The following is an 18152-nucleotide window of genomic DNA, read 5'->3' as shown; positions in this document are numbered from 1 at the left end:
ATCTTTATACTATCCGTTTTCATTGCTTTGGCAAGCTATGACTACATGACACCGATGTTAAGGCTCTCTTCTAGATTTAGTTGCTTGATTAGAGTGGGAAAGGTAAACATAAGTTTCTCCTATTCCTAGTTTCTTACTCCTAATCAGCAGATTCTTAATTATTTTGTTAGCAGGGGATATAAACGTTTTTATAGAAAAACTATGTTGGAACTATCTGAAGGATGATTGCTTGAAATTTCATTGCATTGTGGGGTAAAATTTATCAATAATATATTTAAAAAAATTGTAACTTCCGAAAGACAAAGTGGTTGGTTGTATCTTGCTAGATAAATAAACTCGAAAGTCAAATAATAAGAGTTTTAATACATTAGTATAGATAAAGGACAAGGTGATGATGAAATCAGGTATTCTCACAAGGCAACGTTCCAATACAGCAGGAACTACCGCAACAGCAATTCAACTTGTTCTCTCCATTGACACTGACATCTCCATAACTGAAAGTTAACTCTTCCTCTGCAAATATGTCCCTTGCTGCAAAGAAACAGAGCCGAGGAAGCAACGCCCCCGAGCTTCTCAACAGAACGGTGGAGAGATTCCCACCGTCACAAGAATGGTTGATGAATCTAGCAATGTTCCCAATTCTCGTGGCGTCGATGTTTATTCTTAAACAAGCGTTTCCTGAAGGGAGGTGCTCGCGTACAACCAAAAGTGCCGAAGCGAAGGATTGTGTTGACCTGAGTTTGTCGTAGATACTTTGACGTTTACGTGCTTCATCTGTTGTTAATAGCTCACCTGTAAGAAGACAAAACACAAAACCAGCTTCTGAATTTTGAAAAAAACTGGTCTAAAACTTAAGCTGAAGACTCTCAAGGGTGATTCATAAATGGTCATTACAACAGATCATAAAAACACATTCAAGAAAACAGATTTGCTGTTATCTCCAATCTCAGCATCGTGTTACCCTCTAAACGATTGAAACATGAACACATCAAAAGATCAAACCTTTCACTGATGGAGATCACACTATAAGTCTATAACACAATGCTGAGCTAAGAAGACAAAACATAAAACCAGCTTCTGAATTTTGGATAAATTAGTCTAAACTCTAAACACTGTAACTCTAAGCTGAAGGCTTCTCACGAGGAGATGTATAAATGGTCTTTAGAACAAAGATCACAAAATCACATTCAAGAAAGAAGATTTACTGTTATATTTAATCTCCAAGGTCCAAGCTCAGTATCGTGTTACTATCTACTAAACGCTTGAAACATCAACACATCAAAAGATCAAACCTTTCACTTATAAAGATCACACTATAATACAAATGCTAGAACTAAATCTTAAACCAATGCACCAAGCTAAATCTTAAACCAATCTTGTGCTCAATTTTCCAACTTCCAAGATAAATCAATCAACTTTGAAAGATCAAAAAGATCACTAAACTATTCTGAAATCAAAAATGTAATTTGTAACCTGCATATTCACAGATGAATTGGCCTTGCTTGATAAGCTGATCAGCGTACAAGCACCAACCTTTCTTCTCATCTCTAACAACCTTCAAACCAACTGAAATCCCCTTTTGTGTAACCCGGTTCGAACAATCCGACCCGCATCCACAACCCGACCCACACTCGTTAGCAATCTCCTCCATCCCCGCCGTGAAAGCTAAACACTTGCAGTATCCTTCCTCACACCTCTCGCACTCGCATCCACACATCCTCTCTCCTGACTCGTCCACTAAACTCACCCCAAAACGTCCGACTTCACTCACCGAGTCAAGATCAGAAGGTCTCGTCGACTCGGATCCCCACCATTGACGCGACGGAAGAGACGAAGCGGGGATCTGAAACGGTGTGTAGATGAAATACGCGTACCGCTGAGAATCGACTGAGTTACGAAACGGGATTGCGATGTTTTCGAAGAACCGTGCAGCGTCATGGGATCGGTGAGTGGTGATAGATTTCGAAATTAGGGATAAGGCTTTGCAGGTTTGAGAAACAACGGCTAGCTCTTGAGGGTTTAGCCATGGAAGAATCAAGTCGGCACATCGGAGGAACAACAAATCAGTGGCCGGAATAATAACATCTGAAGCTTCTCCGAGACGACCCTTCTTCGGTGGCGACTCTTTCATAAAACGACGCCGTTGTGTTATGTTTTTTAACTACCGTCGTTGAGTTTAATAAGATTTACAAAAACGACGTTGTTGAGTAAAATAAGGTTTATACAAAAACGACGTCGTGTGTTAATTTTTTTTTTTATTACCGCCGACCGTTCGTGTCTCTGTAACTAAAAACCGCGTTGGAGTCATTTTTTTTTTATTCGTCAGGAAGAAAAAAGACAAAACCAAATCAATCTGAAGAAGAGAGACAAAAGATGCCGTCGCCACCGACGACGACTTCTCTATCGGTAACACAGACGATAAACGGATCGCATAGTTTTACAATCAAAGGGTACTCATTGGCGAAAGGAATCGGGATCGGAAAACACATCGCGAGCGATACTTTTACCGTCGGGGGTTACCAGTGGGCAATCTATTTCTATCCTGATGGGAAGAATCCTGAGGATAATTCGGCTTATGTATCTGTTTTTATTGCTTTAGCTAGCGATGGTACCGATGTTAGGGCTTTATTTGAGCTTTCTTTGCTTGATCAGAGTGGTAAAGGGAAGCATAAGGTTCATAGCCACTTCGATCGTGCTCTTGAGAGTGGTCCTTATACTCTCAAATATCGTGGCAGCATGTGGTTCGTCTCCCGGATTGCTTTTTCTAATTCTTGATTTTTTTTGCTTTTTTAGCTCTCTTTGCTAGGGTTTGGTTAAGAATTGGCTTTGGTCTCACATTGATTTCGCTATATTGTTGGGGTTGATATGAGGTTATGTTATTAGTGGTCTCAAGAAGTTTAATTTGTGAATGGAAATATTTGGATAGGGAAATGATGTTGATTGTTGAAGATATAAGATGGTGTGAGCTCACAAATATGAAATGATGAAAGAGATTGAGAAATTTTAGAGAACAGTGAGATACATTGGCGACTTTTTTTTTTGGTGTGACCTGGTATGAAATTGAAAGATTGGGTGGTGATAGCTTTCAGATGTGAGAAGATAGACAAAGTTCTATTTTTGTTGTGAGAGAGTTTGATGTTAGAAAGACAGAGGGCTTTGATGCGAGAGAGTTGATGCTTGGCTTTATTTTTTGTGATTTGTTTGCAACTGTGACCTATGTAAAGACAAGGAATTTGAAGTCGGAGAAGCAAATTTCTGAAAAAATGTAGATTTGTTTACCTGTTCTTGAAATTCTGAAACCAGTTTGCCTGAACTTTTCTGTAAAACTGAGATTGGTTTCTGCTGCTGCACCTGCTTGTAGCGTTGGTTCTGTACCTTAGGAAACTTTATCCGGATTGAGGGTTGGGACTGATATTTAGGCTTTTCTTGAAAAGTAATATGTTTATACATGTTGGCATGCTTTCAACGGCCTTGTCATTGTGATGATTTACTATATGGGCAGGGCACCAATGCTTTCAAATAGGACCGTTGGTTGATGTTCACATGCATATAGCAGCACAATTGCCAGCTTTCTTGCTTTTATGAATCTGTTCATGTTAGGTTTTACACCGTTTCTATGACTTAAGCAGCATGCTACCTTTAGTTTTTGCTTTTAAGAATCTATTGTTAGGTTCTTCTTATTTATTAATCAACCACTGTCTGCTGGTTTCTTCTTCCTGAAGGTGATTCCTTTGGCTTTGGCTTTGATTTGACTCTGCATTAGAAAGACGTCAAATTGTTAATGCAGAGGAATCATTCCCTCATTGAGTTTTGTGCTTCCCTGTTTCGCTCAGACAGATTCTGATTTGATTTTTTATTTGGTTACAGGGGCTACAAGCGTTTCTTTAGAAGAGCTATGCTGGAAACATCTGATTTTCTGAAGGATGATTGTTTGAAAATTAATTGCACAGTGGGAGTTGTGGTCTCAGAAATAGATTGCCCACGGTTACATTCTATTCACGTTCCTGCATCTGATATTGGATCTCACTTCGGGATGCTTCTGGAGAATGAGGACGGTTCAGATATAACTTTCAATGTCTCAGGCGAAAAGTTCTGTGCTCACAGGTTGGTATTGGCTGCTCGATCTCCTGTCTTTGAAAGCGAGTTCCTTGATGTTGTTACTGGGGAAGAAGATCGTGATATTGAAGTTACTGACATGGAGCCTAAGGTTTTCAAGGTAAGTTTTGACACTAAAGTATTCAATACCACACACTGTAGAGTTAAGACGCATGACATTTATCTCTGGTTCTGTATGTATTCATGGTGAAGGCTTTGCTCCACTATATATACAAGGATGCTCTAATTGAAGATGCGGAGTCATCATCATCTTCCGGTTCTTCTGTTGGTCCATCTGCATCAGACACATTAGCTGCAAAGCTACTAGGAGCTGCTGATAAATACAAGTTGCCTAGACTAAGTTTAATGTGCGAGTCAGTGCTCTGCAAGGATATATCAGTAGATTCCGTTGCTAATATTTTGGCGCTTGCTGACCGCTACAATGCTTCCGCCTTGAAATCCGTATGTCTGAAATTCGCAGCAGAGAATCTCAACGGTAAGAGATCTTTCCTTACGAGCTCATACTTCACACCAAACTTAAAAGTTGCTCATAAACATTTGTTTTGTTGTTGCAGCTGTTATAAGGTCAGATGGGTATGATTATCTAAAGGAACACTGCCCATCACTTCAATCAGAGCTTCTGAAAACATTTGCGGGATGTGAAGAGGAGTTGAGCGGAGGAGGGAAGACAAGGAGCGTATGGGGGCAATTCTCAGATGGTGGAGCTGACACAAATGAGAGAAACGGAAGACAGCCACAGACATGGGGAGATGTCAATGGAGGAGCAGAGAGAAGCCAGAGTGTTTGGGTTCAAGTTGTGAACTCTAATGCAAGCGGCAGAAACAACAATAATGACAACAATAACAGTGATGACCCAATGGCAGAAGATTGAGCAAACTAAAGGGTAATAAAAAGCCAAAGGAGTAAGCTGAAAGTAGGATCTGAGATCTTGTAACTTCCCACAACCGAAAGGTGTGGATCATAGGAGACGGTTTAGTGTTGTTGTATTCCTGTAATAATTGGAGTCACCTTTGATAAACTAAACAACACTCATTATCAAATATAAATTTAGTAAGATTGTTCTGTTTTGTACCCCTTTACAAACCAATCATCATCAATATAAAGCCCGAGAGTATTTGATGCTTAAAGCAAATCAGAAATTAATGCCCTAAATTTATTTTTACATGACAAAATGACATAAACTTAATTTTATTCATAAAAATTCAATTATAAAGTGTTAACAAACATCAGAAGAGTTATACATATATGAGTAAAGAAGAAAAATTGGTAAGGACTGAAGAAGATAGAAGAAAACTAGTGTTAGAGAGATTATTAGATTAAGATGGAAATAAGCTGGAATTATTTGTATAGAGTTTTGAAGTTGATAGGCAACAACTAAGAATACAAATCATCACTGGTTAAAAAAATTAGTTTTGTTGAAGTTAAATTGTTTAATAAGTAATTATTTAATTTTAAGTAACCTAACAAAAGAAAACTGGAAAAAACCTTTATACTTAAAAAAACCTTTATATTTTAATTTAATTAAATTGTAGTATTTATAGATTTTATTTATATTATTTAGTTAAATTTGATTTATTATTAAAAATTTGTGATGATTTTAAAAATATATATTTATATTATTTTAAATGTTTTAAAGAGTACATTGATGGATACTCAGGCCGTGTTAAGCTATTGAGGATTCACCACTTGGTGAAAATGGACTTGGATGAAGAGGACGACCTCAAAGCTTTGAAGATATCATTTGATGAGCTCAAAGTTGGGACACCTAATTGGAAAATTTCTACGGATTCTAAGTTGCTAGAGGCTGTCTCCACACTTATCAATGGAAGATTAGGCCCACACTACACATCAACTCCCGAAACCCTCAAGAATATGAATTCTGTCTACAATGAACTAGTTGACAATCTAACATGTCTCTTGAGATATAGACTGGTACACTACACACTAGCTAGTAATATCTTATACTTTGTTGATGTCTTTTTACTTTGAATATATATTGATTGATATATCTAGTTTGTTGTTATAGAAGCTTGCTCGTGAAGAAGAAAATGAAGATGCTGGGAAGCAAGTGGAGATACAACGCATGACCCATGTTCTTGGAGAGTTTCAGTACCGTAGTGGTTATCCCTTGAAAGCTTACACCATTCTAAGTAAGATCCATGCGTCTATTTTTCTTATGATCTCGACATTCTAGTGCCAAAAACATCTAGAAGGAAAATCATAGATGCTAAAGCTGTTGGGATTAAAGCTTCCATGGTACCAATCTTTTCATGGATAGTTTTAATAATTTGACTATTGCGAGGTCAGTGTTTCTATATTTTTAGTATCTTTATTACATTTCCTTAATATATCTGAAACGACGTAAAATATATAAATACTAAATTAATATACTGAATTTTTTTAAGAGGAGAAGACATTTGATAAGATCTTCGGGTCTCTTGAAATATCGACCATTATCGTTGATCTTTATTTTGATGCTTGGAGGAAGGCTTTCACTGAATGTGAGTTTAGCTGTGCACGTAGCTGGCACAAGCCTTGCGGCCTTGGAAACGTATAGATATTTAATTGGTCGCTATGTGTTAGAAATGCTTAGGTAGTCTAGTGGTTAGCGATCTTTGGTGAGGTGAGGTGATGTGTTCAAATCCCACCATCCAGAATTATTAAGGTTTTTAAATATTTAAACCACACGTTTTTAGGCAGACATATATGATCTGTTTATACAAAACGCCTTTTTAAATTTAATTATAGATATATATATATATATATATGTATTTTTTTAATCAACAATATAGAGATTTCAGTTATTTTAAATAATAAATGAGGTGTAGAAAAATTTCTCAGGATATGATTTTTTTTTTAAATCAGGAGTTACCAAATTGAGAATAATATATATATATATATAGATATTTATAAAACATATAGAGATTTCTGTAAAAATTATTTTAAATAATAAATGAGATGTAGACAAATTTTTCAGAGGATAGGATTTTATAAATCAGGAACTACCAAATTGAGAATAATACATGTATATATATATTTAAAAAAAAACATATAGAGATCTCTGTAAAAATTATTTTAAATAATAAATGAGGTGTAGACAAATTTCTCAGAGGATAGGATTTTATAAATCAGGAATTTTTAAATTGAGGATAATAAATGTATATATATATTTTTAAAAAACATATAGAGATTTCTGTAAAAATTATTTTAAATAATAAATGAGGTGTAAGACAAATTTCTCAGGATAGGATTTTATAAATCAGGAGTTGCTAAATTGAGAATAAAAAAAAAAAAACATATACAAAATCACAAAAAAAAGTCATCTAAATTTTTTCAAGAATCTTCTTACGAGAATCTTAATTCATCTCACAAAAAGGTTGGAATCGTGTGCACGCGTTTCTAAGTATCTCCGGCTCCGATACTCCATTTAATCTGGATTCTGTTAAGGGAGACGAAAAGTTTCAATCTTTTGTTGGATTTTTCTGAGATGAGTTGGCTCTGAATCGATTGGGACAAAATCAAACCGGTTTATTAGAAGCAAAGTTGGGTTGATAATGAACAGTCTTGTTAGAAGGAAACAAGTTGATTCTGTTCATCTGATTAAAAACGATGGACATCATCAGCTTGCCAAGAAACTATCTGTGGTTGATCTTGTAGCTATTGGTATGTCAAAAAGATTCAAACTTTTGGCGAGTTTCGATGATTGTATCCATTAAAGTTTCTACCTTTTTCATCCATATTGATGCTTATTGTGTTTCTTTCTCTGTTAATTTTGGTAGGAGTTGGGACGACGATTGGAGCAGGAGTGTATATTCTTGTGGGAACTGTAGCTAGAGAGCACACAGGACCTGCTCTTGCTGTTTCATTTTTCATTGCTGGAGTTGCTGCTGCTCTCTCTGCCTGTTGTTATGCTGAGCTTGCTTCTCGCTGTCCATCTGCTGGGAGTGCTTATCATTATGCATACATATGTCTTGGAGAAGGGTTTGTTACTGAGACATTGCCTAAACGTGTACTTGTTGTTAGTCTTAAAGCTGATACTCTCGATGTTTTTTATCTCGTAGGATTGCTTGGTTGGTTGGTTGGGCACTGGTGTTGGATTATACAATTGGTGGATCAGCCATTGCTCGTGGCATAACTCCAAATCTGGTATTTCCCTTTGAGTTACTTAGTTATATGTATTCGTTGGTCTCTTGGACGTTTGATTCTGACTAGTGTTTTCTTTTGTTCTAGGCATCTTTTTTTGGAGGTTCGGACAAACTTCCTGTGTTCCTAGCTCGACAAACCATACCTGGTCTTGGTATTGTGGTTGATCCATGTGCAGCACTGTTGGTTATGATTGTCACGATACTACTATGTTTTGGGATAAAGGAGGTACTTCATTGAAAACATTTTAAATGAAATTCACTTCAGTCAGGATTATCAGATCGTCTAATAGTCATAGTATCGGTTTGTTTTGCCTTGACAGAGTTCATTAGTACAAGCGATAGTGACCTCAGTGAATGTTTGCACCTTGGTTTTCATCATAGTAGTTGGTGGCTATCTAGCTTGCAAGACTGGATGGGTTGGATATGATCTTCCGAGTGGGTAATTAGCTTATTACTCTTCTTCCATTGAGCTTAGTTTTCGTCAAACAAATGTTTCCCAAGGTCGTCAATGTTTAATTCTTGTCTTACAGGTATTTTCCTTTTGGATTAAATGGGATACTCGCCGGATCTGCTGTAGTATTCTTCTCATATATTGGATTTGATACTGTAACTAGTACGGCTGAGGAGGTACAGAATTTATTGACTAGTAGGCTCATACTATTCGAATTATGATCCTTGTTTACAAAAGAGTCACTTTGAAAATTCGATATAAAACTAAATAGCTATAGAAGATGAGGTTTGGTCTTTATTATTGTGAACACTTTCTTCCAAAACTCCACCAATTTTCTCTGTTTAACCCTTAAACTTTGGTATTGCCTTAACAGGTGAAAAATCCTCAAAGGGATCTTCCACTGGGAATCGGGATTGCATTACTGATATGCTGCGTTCTGTATATGCTTTTATCAGTAGTTATTGTTGGATTAGTCCCATACTATTCATTGAATCCTGATACTCCTATCTCCTCTGCATTTGGAGACAGTGGGATGCAATGGGCAGCGTAAGCATGATTTACATTACTTGAGTCTCAAATTTCTCTCGCATTCATTAGTGAATACATATGTACACATACGTCCTTTTGTCTTTGCTATGTTTTTTCTTACTATTCCTATATATTCCAGGTACATCTTAACCACTGGGGCAATAACTGCTCTATGCGCGAGTTTGTTGGGATCGCTTCTGGCACAGGTACTAACCAATTCTTATTGTTCTGAAAATACAAGTTTAGGAGATTTTGTAATTAAGATTTCTTAGTTGTAAATGTAACACGTAGGTTCTGTGTGGGTTTTGGAAATGCATACTTGTAATTTTGACTGTGCTTTGTGATTTTTTTATTAGCCACGAATTTTTATGGCAATGGCAAGGGATGGATTGTTGCCAGCTTTCTTTTCAGAAATCAGCCCACGAACTCAAGTACCAGTGAAAAGCACAATAGCTATTGGTGTGCTGGCTGCTGCACTCGCATTTTTCATGGATGTTGCACAGTTGTCCGAGATGGTAAACTGATCTTTCCCTACATTTCATGTCTCTTAAGTCTTAAGGAAGGATTAGCGGCAAATAGAAAATTGAGGGGTTCATTGATTAGTATTATAGTATTGATATTGTTGAGGCAATTAGCATTACGTAATTGAGCTGAGACAGGTCGAAACACACTGAGTAGCTCACATTGGTAATACATCCAACAGGTTAGTGTAGGCACTCTAATGGCATTCACTGCCGTTGCAGCCTGTGTGCTAGTTCTTAGATATGTACCACCAGATGGAGTTCTCCAACCATCTTCCTCTCAAACTGATACCGATGAAAGTAGAGCCGAAACTGAAACTTTTCTTGTGGATGCTGTAGAATCTTCTGATTCCCCTCTTCTTGGCAATGAAACAGCTCGAGGTACTAAATGTGCTCAATCACGTAGTTACCATTTGTGTATATAGTTTGAAAAGGTGCTCAATAATTAACTGCCTTTATCTGCATTTAAGTAATTTAATTATTTTGCTTCTTTTTTGCATTATATAGATGAGAAGTATTTTGGAAAGAGAAGAAACATTGCTGCCTGGAGTATAGCTCTTGTGTGCATAGGTGTTCTAGGTCTTGCTTCAGCAGCTTCAACTGAGCGTCTTCCAAGGTCATTTCATCATCTGATGTCTTATGTCTTTACTAGTTGCCCTGCATAGTTTTCCGCATGTTTAAATAAGTCTTCATTAATCTAAACAAAATCTGTTTGATTTGGTTGAAATGGTTGATTAGCTTTGAACGACATATTGCTACTTGCATGTCAAAAAGAGCTTTAAGTATGCTCGATTAGAGAATGCATGCATGCATCTTTTGTATGGTTAAAATCTCTAATGGGTTTTCTTCTTGATTGTGGCAGTTTTCCTCGGATCACTATATGTGGTGTCAGTGCAGCCATCTTGCTTGGGAGTTTGATTACTCTTGGCTACATCGATGAGGATGAAGAAAGGCACAATTTTGGACACAAAGGAGGTAAGGCATGAAACTTATTATTGCTTTTTAGCCTATTCATACAGAAAATGAGAAATTTAATTGACCTTAAGATTCTGCAAGCCATATTGGTTGGTTACCTCGCTTTCTTCAGAAGTGCTGCTTACTTGAGAGTTTCTTTACATGTGCTAAGTTGGTTATCTGGTTAGGGCGTTGAGGTCTTCGAAACAACCATATACAGTACTTAGATTTATACTTTGAGCTGCGTTGTCTTACTGGCATTCTATATTTGATTCGATTTCAGGGTTTCTCTGCCCATGCGTCCCATACCTTCCAGTTCTTTGCATTTTGATCAACACCTACTTGATCATCAACATTGGGTGAGTCTGATGGACCCATGAATAGATTTTACATATATTGGGATGTTTATAAACCCTTTTTGATAATTTGTACTGGCAGAGCTGGGACATGGATCAGGGTCTTGATATGGCTACTTATTGGAAGCATGATATATCTCTTCTATGGCCGATCTCACAGCTTATTGAACAATGCGGTTTATGTTCCAACGACGACTTCTACCAGAAAAACAACAGATCATCTTGCCTGAAATTGGTAGTTCATTGCAGCATCTGAAAAGACTCCAGCTCAAGCTTTGTTGTTGCTGAAGGAGCATCGAAAGAGAATTACACAGATGGCACAAGAGTAAACAAAGGCCAATACATACAACAACAACATTTCATGTATATTGTTAGTCATTGATTCTTATTGTATATCTCTTGAAATGCCAATATCATTTTTTACTTTTCCATTCACAACATTTCATGTATATTAGTCATTGATTCTTAAACGATCTTAGAATTTTGGAAAATGCCAAGTTCATATACTTCAAAACATCAACAAAAATGGGGAGAGTCTTGACAATCTGGAGATAAAGAGTGTAAGATGCAGACATACACATAAATTTGAACAAAAAATATCTAGATATGAGTTCCTCAATAACATTAATACAAAATAACCTAAATGGGCTGTAGAGGGACTAATGAGTTTGCAAGAGAAGACGTTGTTATCAAAAGAGTTTGAGAATCTCCCACTCCCCAACATAGATATATGCACAGCTTCAAGAAACTGCCAAGAAAAATAACTATATAAACGAGAAAATTCAGGAAAAGACATTTGCAACTTGTCTCGTCTCATGTTTTCAAGATTTCTCAAGTCGCACCTGTGGTTGATTGGAAGAAGCTCTCCTCCTTTCGTAATGAGTCTTCACCAGAAACAGATATGAACAATGATCCTGTTTGCATTCACTAGCTGATTGTAGCTTCCCCATTGACTAAACTGCTTCTCTCTTCATCGTTGCTACTGCTATTGCTTTTCATTGTCTTGTCACTACTACCACCAGTTGCTCTCCTGACATCTTTCTTCTTCAGGACAAGGTCATCCCCAGATGCTACCTTTGATGCACGATCCTTCGACGAAGTATTTATATATTTCCTCGGAGAACCCTTGTCTTTCGTAGAATCACTCGTCGGCTGTTGTTTCTGACTGTCTTTGTCTGTCTCTGACTCGGGAAGTAAAGCACGTACACTAAGCCGAAGCTGACCCTTTTCATTCACCTGCATTACCCATGTTTCTTTGTTGAACAACTCATCTAATGATCATTTTCAATTAGTTATAATATATCTATGAGTTATTAGACATAAGAACTCCCTGACCTCAATTAGTTTGACGTCAATGCGGTCTCCCACTTTAAAGGCCTGAAAGGACAAGAGTAATATTAGTGAGCATATGTGAAACCCAAATAATATATGAAACAATTGCTATAGAGGGTAAGCAACGGGTAAAGCTCACATCCTCTGGTTTTGCAAGCCATTCAGCACTCAGCTCACTGATATGGCAAAGTCCTTCACGCCCAGGCGCAATCTCTACAAAGGCACCATAAGGAGCCATTGATTTGATTTCACAATTTCTGATACAATAAGAAAGATCAGAATCCAAATCCATTTACAATTCCTAGTCAAAGAAGGTATATGGAGAATACATACCTGTAGATATCACCAAGAGCGGGAACCATTGTCAATCCACCAATAATTGCTTTTGCCCTTTCCAGACTCGCCACATCGTTTGCCATAATTTTGACCTTGAGAAAGGTAAATATTTAGAGGTTATAGTGAGAAAACCCATAAATGTGCAAAAACATTAAAAAGAATGGAAACATTTCTGTATCTCACAGTTCCATCATCTTGCATATCAATGCCCTCAACTCCAGATTCTTCAATGATGCTCTTTACTTTCTTACCACCAGAACCAATAAGAAAGTATACTTTGCTTGGGTGAACCTGCAGCACATGAAACGCCAACAATATTTAGTTCAAGGCAGAAAAGCATTAGACTGAGCAATCCTGTAAAATTAGTTGAAGCCAAACCTTCATAATATGTATCAATGGAGCGTATTTTGAGAGGCTTAACGTAGGAGGCGGTGAGCACTTTGCCATTTCAGCTGCACAAAAGGAGAAAAATAGTAAATGACATCTTTAATGGATACATTTTTCAGGGATAAACTAATTCCTGAATATCCAAGAATCCCTTACCAAGAATATGGCGACGCCCAGCTTTTGCCTGTATCAGAGCCTTTTCCATAATCTCTAAAGTGATTCCTCCTACCTAGTTCATGAATAAAGAGAAGAAGAAAAATAAAGATGTTACCAACAGATATATTTAACAATTGCCATTTAAAACCATTTTGGCAGTGTAAATTAAGAAACAGATGATGACCTTAATGTCCATCTGAAAGGCGGTAACGCCATCTTCATTCCCAGCAACCTATTGATAAGCAAATCAAATATTCAGTATTCAAGTTAATGCAACGACTTTCAAAGGAGCCCTTATATTTTCTGACCTTAAAGTCCATATCACCGGATGCATCTTCAGCTCCAGTGATGTCAGAAAGGATAAGGGGAAGTCCATCACCACCAAATTCTTCAGTATCCCAAACCATTCCCATTGCTATGCCAGCAACAGAACATTTGACTGGAACTCCGGCATCTTGCAAAGCCAAGCAACCGCCGCAAACAGATGCCATGCTGTCACATTTTCAGAACAACATAAGAAGCAAGCACAAAAAATTTCATTCAAACGAACTTGGCATATACAGATTCATACAGCCAGAGAAAAAAAGCAGACCTTGAAGAACCATTGCTTTCAATTACTGTACTTTCAACACGTATTGTGTAAGGAAAATCCTCATCTTTAGGTAGAATGGTCTCCAATGCTCTCTCTGCTAGTGTCCCATGACCTACTTCCCTTCTACTGGGAGCTCCAATTCGTCCAACTTCACCAACAGACGATGGAGGAAAAGTGTACTGAAACATCACAATGAGTAGCTTAGAAAATCTCTTTAAGCTCAACAAGAAAATGAAAGAAGACACTAAGAATCGAATTTTCTCGAAATAGTCATTAAATGTAAACGTGCAACAAACCACAGCATATGTCTAATAATAACAGAGTGAGAAGAACAACAAATTTTGAAGAGACCTGAAGATAGAATCTCTTGTATTCATCAGAACCCTCAAGATTGTCAATTCTCTGCGCCATTTGTTTATCACCAAGAGTAACAACTGCCAGTGCCTGAAACAATCATACAATAATGTTCCTTATCGAACCAATTTCCTTAACATACATCTAACAAAAAGGATTGACATATGAAATAGCAACACAGGATTCCCCCAGAGGACAACACTCATGTTGTTACCTGTGTTTCACCACGTGTGAACAGAGTACTTCCGTGTGCCCTTGGAAGCAGTCCACATCTTGAATTAATAGGACGAATCTCATCCAGAGTCCGACCATCACTTCTTTTACCTCCCTAGGGATGTAGAAATATGTAATACGAAATCAATAAAACTTGTTACAAAAAAATGAAAACAAAATTGAAAATTTAGGAAAGACACTGACAGTTGTCGACTTTGAACATGTTAAGCATGATCGTTTACCGTAGTGTAGTCAATAAATGCTTCAATGAGAAAAAATCCTATCAACATACCTCAACAATTCGCCTTCGTAGGAGCTTTGACGATACTTCTTTGAAGACCAGCTTGACATCTACTTCAGAAAATAGCTAGTAAAAGGCAATGACTACTTTGTTAACAATTGCATTAAAAAAAATGAGTAGGAGAAAGGGTCAATTTCAAGTTATTGTGTAGAAAGGGTTAAGAGACTCACCAAAGGAATAGGTTTACGGGGGATGGGTCTAATGTGAACGTCACCTTGGTCCACCTCGCCTTCAGGAACAACTTCCTCATCCTCATCTTCATCCTCCAACAGATCCGGCTGTGCTTCAATGGTTCCAAATGCTTCCTCATCAATAACATAGCCCTTCTCTGTCAGTATAGTTAAGACCTTTTCCTCCAGGGACGATATGGCTTTCCTTCTCGATATTTTGCTCTTAATTTGTAGCGCTTTAGACAATTCCTCACCAGCAAGTTCCTGTGTACAGAAAGCAATTCATTTGACACATGATTTGCAAGATAATATAACTGCATTTGCATTCTGGCAAACCAAAATGGAAACAAGGTGTATAAACGTACTTTCACATGCTTGTATAGCTCAGGAGGTGGTAATCTAATAGCGTCAAGCATTTTGGGCTTTCCATGTTTCTTTGCTAAAGCTTCAATAGCAATGCATGTAGCCTGTACAGCTTCCTGGTAAAATTTTGAAAAAGTCACACATTCAGTACCTAATCTAGATCTTTCAAAATTGAAATAACCACAATTAAAAAATCGAAATACCTGTCCAACTTTAACAGCTTGGACCAGCATCTCCTCAGGAAGAAAATTACTGTATCCCTGCAATCCCATATTTTGCAATGAGCAAGGGCTGAGTCAAGATAAAGCAGATCAAGATGAAATGTGCAAATCTTGCAAACTCAGGTAAAGATTAGAGTTGACCTCTATTGTTAAAATTGCAGTATCTGTTCCAGCTAGAAACAAATCTAGTTGTGATTCTTCCATCTCCTTCACGGTTGGATTGACGATGAATTCACCCCCAATAAGACCAACCCGAACTCCTGCAACCGCTTTCGCATTTGGTACTTCTGAAAGAGCTCTGCGGTATTCATTCAGTACAAAACCATGTCAACGTCCCCAAGATACAAAAAAATTCAACTTATATGAGAACGGAAACTAGATCACCCTACATACACAGCAATTCCAGCAGATGTAACAGCTAAAGCATCTGGTGCGTGTAATCCATCGTAGCTCAAAACCTGAATCAAGGAAACGAATACAATCATCAAATACATGTCTAAGTAAAAATGTAAGTCATTTCATGAGAAAAAGTACAATAGTAGGCACACAACACAACAAATGCCATCTTACAGAGACAAAAGAAAGCGCATGTCAAAAGGTATTCTGTTTCAACCAAAGAGAGGCAAAACAGATAACATGAGTAAAGATTAACAGATGAGGAAGACATCAAAAGAGACAATCCTAACTTCCCAAATAACCCCATCCAAAAAGTACTTAAATAGTTTCAAAAGAAATCCATGGAGAAAGGACCGTACCCAGGATAATATCTGAGTTTCATTGTAGAAACCTTTAGGCATGGTGGGGCGTATAGGTCTATCGATCAACCTACAAATCAGAACCTGCATAACCATCAAATGTTAGAAACATGTTAAGAAAGATGGAGAAATTAAAGTAGCCCAACATCGTTTAGCATAAGTAAATACCTCATGATCTTTGGTCCTCCCTTCTCGCTTGAAAAATCCACCACTGTACCATAAGAAGTTCCATTTTGATCATCATTTAGGCTATGATAGGAAGAGGATCCAAAATAGCAAAGGACTGAGGAAAAAAAACGCGTACCTAGTTCGACCTACAGCTGAGAAACGCTCCTGATAGTGAACATAAAGGGGAAGAAAATCTGATGGCTCACTGGGAACATCAGCTAGACAAACGGTTGTGTAGACAATCTACAATGAAAAAAGTAAACATAGTCAAAATTAGATGTGAAACACCACCCACAGCTACCTCATATAACAGACTAAGTTAGAGAACAAACAAGTAAAAAAGACGCTAAATTTAAAGACGAAGAAGCACACTTACAGTTTCTCCATCTGTCACCGTTACAGCAGAGCTTGCTTGTCTCCCCATAAGACCAGTCTCTACTAAAATCTGGATAGTAAAGAAACTAACAAAGGTCAGCACATACATCCTTAAAAGCTTCTCTCTACTATAAAAGATAAGGAACTCAAATCCTAGGCGCAACACATGCTCATTATAACCACACCAATTCAACCAAGTCTATCACTTTACAAAACAAATCATCTCCCAAACCAAAGTTCAAAGCAAAAGACTACAGCTTTAATAAAATAAAATTGCTTGAAGCTTCTCTCTATTATAAAAAGATAAGGGTGACTCAAATCCTCAAGTCTATCACTTTATATAAAACAAATCATCTCCGAATCCAAAGTTCAAAGCTTTTATGAATAAAATTACCTCTCTATTGCCGAAAGGGATTTTGACAGAAACGTGGTTAGGAAAAGGCAAAGCCACATCGCCGACAGAGTCAGCTTCTTCGGTAGCATCTGGTCTAACTAGAGCTCTCACACTGAATTTACTTGCGCCACTTGCGGAGAGAAGAGAGAGGGAGCACAATTTTCCTCCGCCGCCGCTGCTACGGTCGCCGGAGTTGAGACGAGGGAAATTCCGAGAACGGCTGCTCCGGCGAACTGGCCAGAAGTGTGGAGTACTACTGTGAAGTGCGTTACTGGGACTCGTCAGCATCTTCTTCTTCTTCGATGAATTGAGAGAGAGAGAGAGAGAGAGAGAGAGAGAGAGTGAGAAAGAGAAAGAGAGAGACTTTATCCGTTCTTTTGCAGACGCGGGAGCGTCTCCTGTGACTCTCTGTGTGTGTGTGAGAGTTTCCAGGCGTCGCGTTTTCCGGTTTTGAACCAAACCGGTTTTTTAATTACTCAATTGATTTTTTCAGAACCAAAGTAGTATATACCGAATAATTAGGTCTGATATTTGATTTCTTGCCAATTTTGGAATACAAATATCTTAATTTTTATAGCTAATAAGTAATAAACTAATAATAATACATTGAAATTAACTGGTTAATTTCTATTAATAATGAGATTTTACGTGTGAACCGTGTAGATAAAAGACTAGCAAGTTGAACCGAGTGGTTCGGCTCCTGGTTTGAGTTTTAAGCTGGTCTTTTTTTTTCTCAGCAGTTTTAAGCTGGTCTATATATATATGATGTGTTTAAACTGGTTAATGTGTTTCAAAGGGTTAATGTGTTTTTATTGAATAAAAAATATTGAATTAATTTTTTAATAAAAATTGCAGTTAACAACAATCATCACATGTGTACTCACTCTTTCTCTACTCTTCCAAAAGAAGTTATTGCTTCTGAAATCTTGGCAGACGCTTTTGCTCCCACTGTCCAGTCAGGGGT

The 18152-nt window shown here is 37.5% G+C and overlaps 4 protein-coding genes across 5 annotated transcripts; 2 read left to right on the top strand and 2 right to left on the bottom strand.

Annotated features, from left to right (window-relative positions):
• Positions 1-245: 245 nt before the first annotated feature.
• LOC104744471 (histone-lysine N-methyltransferase SUVR3) lies at positions 246-2176 on the bottom strand. The gene is made up of 2 exons (XM_010465532.3): positions 1474-2176; positions 246-792 (listed from the first exon to the last, which is right to left on the bottom strand). Exons 1-2 carry the CDS (start codon positions 2129-2131, stop codon positions 401-403), a joined length of 1050 nt encoding a protein of 349 aa, XP_010463834.1. The 5' UTR covers positions 2132-2176; the 3' UTR covers positions 246-400.
• Positions 1582-5180, top strand: LOC109124629 (BTB/POZ and MATH domain-containing protein 4). The gene is made up of 4 exons (XM_010465531.3): positions 1582-2741; positions 3868-4216; positions 4309-4591; positions 4671-5180. The coding sequence occupies exons 1-4, from the start codon at positions 2374-2376 to the stop codon at positions 4985-4987; spliced, it is 1317 nt and encodes a 438-aa protein (XP_010463833.1). The 5' UTR covers positions 1582-2373; the 3' UTR covers positions 4988-5180.
• Positions 5181-7182: 2002 nt separating this feature from the next.
• On the top strand, positions 7183-11562 carry LOC104744468 (cationic amino acid transporter 4, vacuolar). Its single transcript, XM_010465529.3, has 14 exons — positions 7183-7779; positions 7896-8097; positions 8178-8262; positions 8347-8487; positions 8582-8700; positions 8792-8888; positions 9086-9258; positions 9380-9446; positions 9597-9755; positions 9944-10142; positions 10269-10377; positions 10624-10736; positions 10999-11074; positions 11154-11562. The coding sequence occupies exons 1-14, from the start codon at positions 7671-7673 to the stop codon at positions 11299-11301; spliced, it is 1797 nt and encodes a 598-aa protein (XP_010463831.1). The 5' UTR covers positions 7183-7670; the 3' UTR covers positions 11302-11562.
• On the bottom strand, positions 11553-17666 carry LOC104744469 (polyribonucleotide nucleotidyltransferase 1, chloroplastic). 2 transcript variants are annotated; one of them, XR_015582178.1, is made up of 24 exons: positions 17189-17666; positions 16796-16864; positions 16556-16662; positions 16420-16462; positions 16252-16335; positions 15890-15954; positions 15638-15794; positions 15479-15535; positions 15278-15391; positions 14913-15176; positions 14734-14808; positions 14443-14556; positions 14226-14318; positions 13875-14053; positions 13591-13774; positions 13467-13514; positions 13283-13355; positions 13118-13191; positions 12923-13030; positions 12737-12831; positions 12543-12660; positions 12407-12448; positions 11914-12307; positions 11553-11819 (listed from the first exon to the last, which is right to left on the bottom strand). XR_015582178.1 is itself a non-coding variant. In XM_087488192.1 (23 exons), the coding sequence occupies exons 1-23, from the start codon at positions 17474-17476 to the stop codon at positions 11999-12001; spliced, it is 2760 nt and encodes a 919-aa protein (XP_087344318.1). In that variant the 5' UTR covers positions 17477-17621; the 3' UTR covers positions 11553-11998. The 2 variants fall into 2 exon arrangements, 1 of the variants encoding a protein (XP_087344318.1); XM_087488192.1 differs by having other exon boundaries at positions 11553-12307; positions 17189-17621.
• Positions 17667-18152: the final 486 nt, after the last annotated feature.

This window comes from Camelina sativa, chromosome 15, assembly GCF_030686135.1.
Source record: "Camelina sativa cultivar CO46 ecotype springtype chromosome 15, ASM3068613v1".
Lineage (NCBI taxonomy): Eukaryota > Viridiplantae > Streptophyta > Magnoliopsida > Brassicales > Brassicaceae > Camelina > Camelina sativa.
Note: the sequence above shows the minus strand (reverse complement) of the source record. Positions and strands in the feature narration are given on the sequence as shown.

Coding starts and splice junctions, on each gene's coding strand:
- LOC104744471 (XM_010465532.3), bottom strand. CDS start 2,131: ATGAAAGAGTCGCCACCGAAGAAGGGTCGTCTCGGAGAAGCTTCAGAT. Junction 793..1,473: donor ATTCATCTGTGAATATGCAG/GTTACAAATTAC, acceptor GTCTTCTTACAG/GTGAGCTATTAACAACAGAT.
- LOC109124629 (XM_010465531.3), top strand. CDS start 2,374: ATGCCGTCGCCACCGACGACGACTTCTCTATCGGTAACACAGACGATA. Junction 4,217..4,308: donor TGGAGCCTAAGGTTTTCAAG/GTAAGTTTTGAC, acceptor TTCATGGTGAAG/GCTTTGCTCCACTATATATA. Junction 4,592..4,670: donor CGCAGCAGAGAATCTCAACG/GTAAGAGATCTT, acceptor TTGTTGTTGCAG/CTGTTATAAGGTCAGATGGG.
- LOC104744468 (XM_010465529.3), top strand. CDS start 7,671: ATGAACAGTCTTGTTAGAAGGAAACAAGTTGATTCTGTTCATCTGATT. Junction 10,143..10,268: donor TGGCAATGAAACAGCTCGAG/GTACTAAATGTG, acceptor TGCATTATATAG/ATGAGAAGTATTTTGGAAAG. Junction 11,075..11,153: donor TACTTGATCATCAACATTGG/GTGAGTCTGATG, acceptor TTGTACTGGCAG/AGCTGGGACATGGATCAGGG.
- LOC104744469 (XM_087488192.1), bottom strand. CDS start 17,476: ATGCTGACGAGTCCCAGTAACGCACTTCACAGTAGTACTCCACACTTC. Junction 15,536..15,637: donor CTGCAATTTTAACAATAGAG/GTCAACTCTAAT, acceptor ATGGGATTGCAG/GGATACAGTAATTTTCTTCC. Junction 12,308..12,406: donor TTGACGTCAAACTAATTGAG/GTCAGGGAGTTC, acceptor TGGGTAATGCAG/GTGAATGAAAAGGGTCAGCT.